Source organism: Mauremys reevesii, unplaced genomic scaffold, assembly GCF_016161935.1.
Source record: "Mauremys reevesii isolate NIE-2019 unplaced genomic scaffold, ASM1616193v1 Contig46, whole genome shotgun sequence".
In the NCBI taxonomy this organism is placed as follows: Eukaryota; Metazoa; Chordata; order Testudines; family Geoemydidae; genus Mauremys; species Mauremys reevesii.
This window is the reverse complement of record NW_024100858.1, coordinates 489085-499873: the sequence shown is the minus strand read 5'-3', so window position 1 is coordinate 499873 and position 10789 is coordinate 489085. Positions and strand designations below refer to the sequence as shown.

Sequence of the window (10789 nt, the reverse complement as noted above, 5' to 3'; positions counted from 1 at the left end):
TCAGATACCAGAAGGCAAATGAAGAGGTCCCCAGATGAATGTTTTTTGAAGATCTCATTATTTTGAAGCCAATCTCATGATTTTGGTGGGGCCCAGCTCATGGTGTTGGAATGCTTGGGCTGGTGATACCATGAACGTTTTTCTGCACTGGTAGCACTAGAGAATCACTTCAGGGCTGCTTCTCACTTCAGGCTGGGAGATTCTGCCTCAGTCACAAGGGTTTTAGGAGTTCCCACAAGTAGGGAAAAAATGTCCCTTGCCTAAGGGCTTGAGAGTCATAGAGCTCGGAAAAGACCCAGGGTTTTCCTGGGAAACCTGATGCCCTCTCTCCTGCCTTATTCTGAGCTCAGCCCACTTGGGCAGTTGCCCCATCCCATCTCCTGATCTAAGTACAGCATTGACACCTCACAGACTAGAGGGAGATTGCAGGAGGGCAACCCCATTGTGACCTAGGGATGACAGCGCCTGCCTGATGCCAGAGCAGCAACCTGCCCTCAGGTGTAGCCTGGGTACTTGTTGCTGCTTTGAGAGTGCCTGTGTTGAGAGTGTCTTAGTGCCTGAGCCCGGGGAAATGAGTTCACTCCTCCTCTATCTGCTCTTTGTAGTCTTTTATGCTGTGCTGAGGCTCGCCAGATCTGAGGTAAGTGAGACTCCTAGAGAGATAGAAAAGCTGGATTGATGCCAGCTGAATGCAGGAACCAAACATAAGTATTTTTCAATCAGCAGGCTCGGATCAAACTGATATGGGAATCAATCAATAAAGAATTAAAGGATGGGAATATATTTAAAGCAGGTTAACAACGTTATATGGAAAATGGGCCATGTCAAACATAGATGTGACAAACTTAGACTTGTGTAAAGTGTTGTTTTTCATAGATTCCAAGGCAAGATTGGCCCATTGGGATCTTCTAGTCTGACCCTCCTGTCTAACGCAGGCCAAAGAACTTCCACACAATAATGCCTACTGCATACCTTTTATTAAACTGTCCAATCTTGATTTTAAAAATTGCCAGTGATGGAGAATCAATCCACCATGATATTGGTCAATTGTTCCAATGGTTAATTCCTCTCACTGTTAAAAATGGACACCTTCTTTCCAGTCTGAATTTGTCTAGTTTCAACTTCCAGCCATTGGACCTGTTAGACCTTTCTCTGCTAGACTGAAGAGCCCATTTGTAATTGTTTCTTCCCTGGGTAGGTATTTATAGACTTTTCCTCAAACCACCCTTAACCTCTTTAAGCTACATTGACTGAACTCCTAAAGTCTATCACTACAAGGCATGTTTTCTAATCCTTTAATCATTCTTATGGCTCTTCTCTGAACCCTCTGCAATTTATCAACATCCTTCCTGAATGTTAGACACCAGAACTGGACACAGGATTCCAGCACTGGTTGCACCAGTGCCAAATACAGAGGTAAAATAACTTCTCTCCTCCAACTTGAGATTCCCCTGTTTATGCATACAATTACCGCAGGACATTTGGATTAAAAATCAGCACTATACAATATCAATGGAGCACAGGTTAAAGGGATTGAGAACAGGCTAATGGCTAACTGACAGATCTTAAAAAGTAATTGTCAAAGGGCTCCTCGAATGTGGGTTTTTCTAATGGGGCTCTGCAGGGATCAGTACTAGGTCTGAGGCTATTCAACATTTTTTTCAATGACTTGGAAGTAAATACAAAATTGCTGCTGATAAAAATGTCCTGATGACACAAAGATTGGCAGAATGGTAAATAACGATGAGGACAGGGCAGTCATACAGAGAGTTCCGGAGAGTTGGTTTGGCAAATGGGGCCCATTCAAACAAAATGCATTTTCACACAGCCCAACATAGAGTTATACATCTGGGATCAAGGAGGGCCTATTCAGATTTGGATTTCACGATCTTTAGTTTTGTATCATCTGCAAATCTGGCCACTTCACTGTTTCCCCCCTTTTCTAGATCATTTATGCATATGTTGAACAACTCTGGTCCCAGTACAGATCCTTGGGGGACCTTGCTATTTATCTCTCTTCATAAACTCACCATTTATTCCTACCTTTGGTTTCCTATCTTTAAACCAGTTACTGGTCCATGTGAAGACCTTCCCTCTTATCCCATGACAACTTACTTTGCTTAAGAACCTTTGATGAGGGAACTTGTTAAAGGCTTTCTGAAAGTTCAGATACACTATATCCACTGGATCGCCCTTGTCCACATGCTTCTTCACCCCTGTGACATTACGCCCCATATTCTTCATAGAAATATTGTTCTATGAATATGGCATAACTAAGGTATGTTTTATGCAAGATGGGTTATGTGAGATATCATTGGAAAGGTTCTGATTTACTGAACGGGATTATCCTATCTGTATGGATGTATCATTTCTGTATCTGAAGCAAGGAATATGGGCTCTGTATCAATTACAAAAGTGCTTGCACCGGGGGAATGCCCCCAAACAGTGGGCAATCAGCCTGGATGGGCCATTAGGAAGGACAATAGGACTTGGAAGATACTAATCTTCCTCCTTCCTGAGAAGTTTCCTGGGATGCTGCTTTGACACTGCAGCGTCATGTGATCATGTCACCTCATAGAATCATAGAAGGCCAGGGTTGGAAGGGACCTCAGGAGGTATCTAGTCCAACCCCCTGCTCAAAGCAGGACCAATTCCCAACTAAATCATCCCAGCCAGGGCTTTGTCAAGCCTGCCCTTAAAAACCTCTAAGGAAGGAGATTCCACCATGTCCCTAAGTAATCCATTCCAGTGCTTCACCACCCTCCTAGTGAAAAAGTTTTTTCCTAATATCCAACCTAAACCTCCCCCATTCAACTTGAGACCATTGCTCCTTGTTCTGTCATCTGCCACCACTGAGAACAGTCTAGATCCATCTTCTTTGGAACCCCCTTTCAGGTAGTTGAAAGCGGCTATCAAATCCCCCCCCCCCCCCCCACCATTCTTCTCTTCTGTGGACTAAACAATCTCAGTTCCCTCAGATGGACATCATTTGGGACTTGCGGTATTTTTCCACTAGGAGGGAGTGAGGGGTCAAACTGGGAGACAAAGGATTCCTGTCATAGCCAAATCCTATTTAAGACTTGGAAGGGAGTTAATCTAGGCTCTTCTCCACCACTTCGCTGCCCCAAAAGGAAGACTTCTGAAAACACCTGGAGAAATAAAGGAACTAAACTGTGGGGGAGGGGGACAGGGGCTGAGCCCAGGCGAGAAAGATCTAGCCTGTGAAAGGAATACCTGGCTAGTTAAGCTGCAAGCAGTGCGGTTTACCTTCAAGAAACTTTGCAGCTCCCAGGCAAGTGGGCTGAACTCATGCCAAACTGTTGTTGTTGTTGTTTGGTGTAAAAGAGCTGCCGTTTAAGGATGATATTGGGGTTATATCAGCACTTGTTTGGGTGCATTTGCATAACCCATTCATGGCTTCACCACTCAGGAGTAACATGGCCATCCCAAATGCATGCAGATAAAACCCCGATAGCATGCATTCCCTAAATATGTATCTAGGAAACACTGTTGTCCAGAGGTCGGATTTCTCCCCCAAGGTCTGAATTCCGTGCATGGTATCTGGGGTTAGTTGCATACCCTGCAATCCTAAAACCTGCCGAGTTTTGTCATCTCTGCAGGAGAGAGAACTTTGCAGGCTCTCTCCTTCAATCCTTATAAACTCTGCAGGCTCCGGGTACCAGCAATCCCTGTTTCTCCAACCCCTGGATTGTTCCAGTGACCCCTGTTATGGGTTGTGCTGTGTGCCCTACATTGTCTGCATCACAGGAAAGCACAATGCCTACCCAGGAGGCCTCATAGTGCAATACTCTTCCACAAAGAAAAACTTCCCCCTGGCCCCACATGGCAATCACCTCTGGCTCATTGTTCTCTCAGGTTTATTGAGGAGTTCTCTTCTCACCCTGCTGCTTTCTCTGTGTGTGGCAGGCTCTTCGGAGGAAGAGGACACACCGAAAGAAAAAGCAGAAACCAAAAGGTAAGCAGCCCCTGACCCCACAGCTGCGGTGGCAGACTCAGGCCCCATGCAAAACAGAGAAATAGGGTCTATTCCCCCACCTGCCTCCCCTCTTCCTGCGAAGGCTCAGTCGTGCCCAGAGTCGTGCAGAGGCACTGGCTGGGGCTCCGTTCACAGGCTGCCCCTGAAATCTGGGGCTCTAGGGTGCTAGGAAGCAAGGAGTGCCCAAGCAGCTCAATGTCTCCTTTATGTCTCACTTCTGGCAGCTTTTGGGTGCTGTGAGGAAGAGCTGGAGGAGGCTGGTGCATCCCTAGAGACATGGTAAGCAATGCCCCCCTCCATCAATCTGCAGTGGGTCAGTCCTCTCCTTTAGCGTCATGCAATTCATCCCCACCCGAGTAATCCCTCCCCTGCCCCGACCTATGTACCACGCAAGGAACTCTTCTCCTTTAGACTCCTGCAATTCATTCCCACCCAGCAGAAGTTGCCATCTTTAATCCACCCCCACGCATCATACAATTCATTTAACCTGGGGCAGTGGTGGTGGGGGGTAGATTGTGTCGACTGGACTGGACTGGACCATCCTCCCCTCCCAAGAGGGGGAGAAAATGTTTTCCTAGAGCAGCCCCGTGCACCCCGGGGAGGTGAGGTGGACAGATCAGGAGGAAGGCTGGGCTTTCTCGTACAGTGAGAAGGGTGAAAGGGATCCAGCAGCACTTGTGTAACGGCCCCTTCTCCAGTCCCCCAGCAGGATTTGAACCCTGGACCTTCAGCTCTGCAGCATAAAACACCCCTTAGAGCTGAAGAGGTAGCTGTATTAGTTGGCAGCTATAGTAGGCTGTTATCCTATATGTTGATTAGCTTCCGTGGGCGGGACATGACACACACGCTGCCAGTAGGATACACTCTCACCTCCTCGGCACTAGACAGGGCTCACCTAACAATCCAGCTAACCCCAAACCAGAACATCCAAGGCCCGGGTATTGCAGGGGAGGAGGCTGCCTCAGTGGAGAATGGGACAGGGAGCCTTTCGGTGCCTCCCCTCTGGGTAAAAGAGGGCCTGAGGGCAGGGCCTGCACTCAGCTATCTGCTCTCTCTGTTCCACAGCTGCCCTGTGCACCCGGAGAAGCTCCGCTTGGCTCAGCGCCTCAGGCTGGTTGAGAGGAATCTACAGTACGTGGCCAGACACCGGGATGAAGTTCTGATACCGTAAGGCAACTGACCAGGGGGCACCAGACTGGGGTCTGGGTGGGAGGGGAGAGTGAATGTAGAGAGGAGGGAGCAGGGAAAACCAGACACTCCAGGATCCTAAAATAACAGGGAAAAAGCCCCTAAGAGGCTTTAGCTTCCAAGGTGAGATACCAGTGAAAGTGAGGTGAGGGATGATCAGAAATTAAATGCAGAGACTACAAGTTGGGGTTGTGAGTAGGATCAAATCCTTCTGTAGGGCAATATCTGCCAGCAGGCGACTGTCTAGAACCTGCCCGTGCTGTGTGTGAAGGAAAAAGCAATCCAGTGACACCCTGCGAGGGGGTGTCCACCCCACACAGCACTGGAAGGGGCTCAGGTGGCCAGGCAGGCCCATGAACTCCACAGGGTGCACCTGCAGGAAGAGCCAGGGAGCAGGGAATTGATTCCAAGCAGGCTCAGCTGGCAGGAACAGACGGGGCCTATAAAGCCAGGAAGCTGGCAAGAGACAGGGGCTGCGGCTGGGAAAGGGCAGCCCCTCCCTGGGAAGAGGGGGGAGTGTTTGGAGCTGGTGCACCCAGAGCAAGGAGGGGAACCAGGAGTAGTAGGAAGCAGTCCAGGCTGGGAGAGGAAAGCCCAGAACTGCTGGATTGAGGGCTGGAGCCCAGTGTGTGAAGTGTGGGTGCAGGTTTTTCCCAGCCCCCCCCGAGGGCATCGCATGGACCGGCGGGGCAGTGAACAGGAGAACTGTCTGGGTCACTGTGGGAGTGACAGTGACCACATGCGACAGTTGGAAGGGGCATTGACACCGAGAGCTAATCCCATCCCCAGAGTAGGCACCAGACAAGCAGTGAGTGGGACACCACGTGATACACCCTAAACACGAGTCATCAGCCAGGACTTTCAGGACCATAGCACAGACCTCCACCACCGGAGAAACTCCATTAACTGGGAGCAATAGTAAGTTGTTAGCCTCTAGGGTATCAGCCATTAGAACAGGACAGTTTTCCAGTGGGTTAGAATGTAGGAACATAAGAACAGCCAGACTGGGTCAGACAAAGGTTCATCTAGGCCAGTATCCTGTCTTCCAAAACTGGCCAATGCCAGTGCAGCAGAGGGAATGGCCAGAACAGGGAATCATCAAATGATCCGTCCCCTGTCGCCCATTCCCAGCTTCAGACAAACAGAGACTAGGGACACCATCCCTGCCCACCTTAGCTAATAGCCATTGATGAATTTATCTAATTCCTTTTATAGTTTATAGTCTTGGCCTTCACAACATCCTCTGGCGAGGGTTACACCCACATGCTCACGTCTTCCTCCCCCAAACCAATTGTTGTTAGCTAATCTTTCTATTCAAATAGCAGTAGATCCCTGATCATGCTCAAGGCCCCATCGTGCTAGGTGCTGCACATGTGCGTGTGACGAAGGGGTTATCGTTCTAGATAAAATGAGTGCCAGTTCCCCCTCTCAGTCCTTCATTACCCAGCTGATGTCCTTGTGTCGTGGTGTGGTGTGCAATGCATGCCTAGGCACTGCCCCATTGCACTACTGTGCCCAAGCCCTGCCTTTGCTCAGCAGAGCCATGTCCCATCTGTCCCTGTCTGCTCTCTCCCACAGGCCGAGTGTGTCGACATCTGCCACGAGCCAGTTCTCCTACTCCTCTAGGGAATCCACCACCTCTCCCCTCTGGAGTCCCAGCTCCTTTTCCCTGAGAGAAGCCGCCATGATTCAATCAGAGCCCCTCTGCCACACGGGGGAGATCATGCCTGTCGGGGGCTGGGAAGGATCCGCTCATCCCATCCAAGCCCAGCCTCTCCCCAGGCCTCCTGCCCACAGCAGACGAGACCGGCGAGAGCAGACCATGGGTCTGGACCAGACGTCAATCCGTGGCTTAGACTTCAACATCCGCCAGAAGCATCTGCAGAGTCAATTGGGGGCTCCTACCCCATACACAGAGTCGCTGGCCAAGATGATCCCTAATGTCCTTGCTCTGCACCCACCGGACAGAGACCCCAGGGTGAAGTTCAACATGAGCAGGGTCCCTTTCCTAAGCTGTGAAGTCCTGGAGGAACTGGACTGTCACGTGCACACAAAGAGACTCCAGCATGAGCAGGGCTTACCCCTCAGCCCCCAGAAACCCCACACAGCTCTTCTGCCTCCAGCTCCACAAACCCCATCCCGGGGAGCCATTGCTGGGTGAGCGGGACACCAAGCAGCAATTGATATTAGACACAGATCGGCCCAAATGTGGATTTCCAGCAAAGGTCCCGGAGCCCCTCAGATCCAACACCAGCCCTCAGCGTGCACAGGCGATCCAGGAGCCATGTGTCTGCCCCTCTGGACCCCTGCCTCAAAAGGCCCACAGGATCATGGCATCCCCTGATGCCATCCTGGCCAGGCTTGTGCCCACGGTGGTGGTCAAGCTGCAGGAACACATTGCTCAGAAATGCTCAGAGATCCAAATGGAGGCATTCCCAAAGATGGTGAGAGAGTCGCACAGAGATGCTCCCCTCGTGAGAGAGATGGCAATAGCAGAGAAGACGCTCACAGCCACACTCCACCTCTATAGGAGCGAGTTGAGAAAGCCCCTTACCAGTGTGAGCGGCACCAAAGGGACTGAAGAGAAGCTGGAGCTGCACATGGAGAGGAAGTTTCTCTTGGGAGAAGGCTCTTGTCTGGGGCCAGGGGCACAGGCAGGTGAGGGCAGGGCAGATCATCCCAGGCCCCAAAGCCACCAGGTTGCCCCAGAGGCCCCAGGCTCTGAGCAGCTAACAAGATCCACCCTTGACTCTCTCATTGCTGGGCAGGCTGCACACGACCTGCAGCTGAAGCACCTGATGGAAATGTTGAGCAGCTCCCGCCCCTTGGCGGGCCAGGTCTCAGTCTGCCAGCAGTGCCGTAAGACATATCCAGGAAAGATGAAGGGTAAGAAAACTCAGGAGGAGACATCTGCTGAGCTGCATGGTCTTCGAGACGACATGGATCCACATGGGCTCGATGGAACTGTGAATTCGCAGCTCTTCAGGGATCAGCTGCCAATTAGTGTCTGCAAGATGTGCAGTAAGCTTCGATGGAAGAGACCAGCTGGCTCTGCAGGTGCTGACTTGCCCAGAAGATCCCATGGAATCCCACAGCGATGGACTCCAGGAGACTCCTCAGCATCATCCAACCACAAAAAGATGCCAGTGGTGTGGCTCCTTCCAGCAGACAGGAGAAAGACGCAGGATGGAATGGGGAAAACGGCTCCCAGAAAGCAACCAAAGATGGTGTCCATTGCTACAAGTACAACAGGGCTTTCGCAAGCTGGGGAGAAAACAACTGGGAGTCCTGACGGTTCTCCCCCAAAGTCACCAAAGGCCTCTAGAGCTAGGACATCATCCCCTTCAAGAAGCAAAGTTACAATTCTCAAACGGATGTTAATGTGCCTCAAGAAAACCTGCAATAAGCTTCAGAACAAAGTGAAGTCCCAAATGTCCAAGGACTCTCGGTCAAGAACACCTGATGCTAAATTTACAAAGCCACCCCTTGGGAAGGCAAGGGCCTCCAAGGGTGTCTGGTAGTAGTATAAGGGCCCTACCATCAATAAAACACTAACCCCTCCCCTTGACCCCTCAAAACCCGCTCCTTGACCCCTTAAGCCCCAACCACCTGTCACTGGAAGTCCCACCCATGGCGGACACATGACCGGAAGCAAAGTGTGTCATGTGACCCCTCTAAGAACTCCTCCCACTGCCCTCTACCAATCAGGATGGGTTTCGCCCCCGTAGGCCCGCCTCAAGAGGAGATTTGACCAATCGGGTGTTCCGGGCCGGGTGACCGTCCAGAAGTGGTTCGTGTGACCCCTCTAAGAACTTCTCCCACTGCCCTCTACCAATCGTGATGAGTTTTGGCTGCATAGGACAGCCCTGAGAGCAGGTTTGACCAATCGGGGGGTTCCAGGGCGGGGTGACCCCCCCCAGGAGCGGGTCCTGTGACCCCTCTAAGAACTCCTCCCAGTGCCCTCTGCAGTCAGAGTGCAGTACCATCACCCTGTAAGTCCCAGCACCGAGGCAGAAGAGGCCCTCTTTTACCCAGAACACGTGCTCTGGAGATCATGGAGACATGGACTCCTTCACCACCCCCGTGAGAACGTCAGACTTTGTTTTAGCCCCGAGGCCTTTGGACTTGTGTGGGAAAAGCGCTACATCAGCGAAAGTTGCGACGAGGGCCCTTTGACTCAGCTGTTGATGGATACGCTGGAACCCGAAACCCAAACCCTCGTGAGGCACCCCAATGAGCATGACCACCTCTCATTGTCCGCTCCTCTAGAGGAGGAAGGCGAACGCAGCTCGGGGGAGTCGCCGGAGGACAAGGTGAATGGAAAATACATCACTCAGGTAAATGAATGATTAAGAAGTGACGGTTGATGATGGGGTGTAATGGGTTAGGAACCACGGGGTTGTGTAAATCTAAAAACAAGCAGTGGGGGGCTTACACTGTTTCTTTTCTGAAAATCTCTCAACAGCTCGATGATGCCTTTATCAAAGCCTTTGAGAACCAACCACACAAACACAACTCCAGTTCCTCAGCGGCCACCACCACACCAAGCCCTGAGAAAACTGTGTGTGCGAAAATGCCCATATTCACAAACCCGGAGCACGCGCTCTAGGGGTTGTGAATAAAAAACCAAGGACTGACAAACCATTCTCCCAACACCATAAGCTCGTCACAGCTTCCCCATAGTCTTGTGTTTGGGAAAAGTATGATGCTTCATTCAGAAAACTGATGAAGATTTGGGGAAAATATGATGCTTTGTTCAGAATACTGGTGGCTGCTATATCCTCAGGGGGTCTAAAAGAAAGGAGGGCTGGAAAGACCCCACTTATAAAGCCCAAAATGCCGTTAGCCTTCTTGGCAACAAGAGCACACTGTTGACTCATATCCAGCTTCTGGTCCACTGTAACCCCTAGATCCTTTTCTGCAGAACTGCTGCCCAGCCATTCGGTCCCTAGTCTGTAACAGTGCATGGGATTCTTCCATCCTAAGTGCAGGACTCTGCACTTGTCCTTGTTGAACCTCATCAGGTTTCTTTTGGCCCAGTCCTCTAATTTGTCTAGGTCCCTCTGTGTCCTATCCCTACCCTCCAGTGTATCTACCACTCCTCCCAGTTTACTGTCATCTGCAAACTTGCTGAGGGTGCAGTCCACACCATCCTCCAGATCATTAATGAAGGTATTGAAAAAAACCGGCCCCAGGACTGACCCTTGGGGCACTTCGCTTGAAACCGGCTGCCAACTAGACATGGAGCCATTGATCACTACCCGTTGAGCCCGACGATCTAGCCAGCTTTCTATCCAGCTTATAGTCCATTCATCCAGCTCAGACTTCTTTAACTTGCTGGCAAGAATACTGTGGGAGACCGTATCAAAAGCTTTGCTAAAGTCAAGGAATAACACGTCCACAGCTTTCCCCTCATCCACAGAGCCGGTTATCTCCTCATAGAAGGCAACAGACACTCAGATACTCACCAACACAGCCCCCCAATGCAGCACTTAGCGGACCTCCTCTCGGACAGATCCCAGGCAAACGCCCTCTGTTAGCCTCTGCTGTTCGCCGCTCAGCTGCTTCGCTGCTGACTGCCTTTTTATAGCAGTCGGGCCCACT

At 50.8% G+C, this 10789-nt stretch overlaps 1 protein-coding gene across 1 annotated transcript in view; it reads left to right on the top strand.

The window, feature by feature from the left end:
• Nucleotides 1-556: 556 nt before the first annotated feature.
• Nucleotides 557-10789, top strand: part of LOC120394272 — a 46687-nt gene continuing 36454 nt past the window's right edge. The window contains exons 1-2 of the mRNA XM_039518513.1: nucleotides 557-640; nucleotides 3928-3976. Coding sequence (XP_039374447.1) covers nucleotides 572-640; nucleotides 3928-3976 — 118 coding nt within the window. The 5' untranslated portion in view covers nucleotides 557-571. The remainder of the gene's footprint in view (nucleotides 641-3927; nucleotides 3977-10789) is intronic.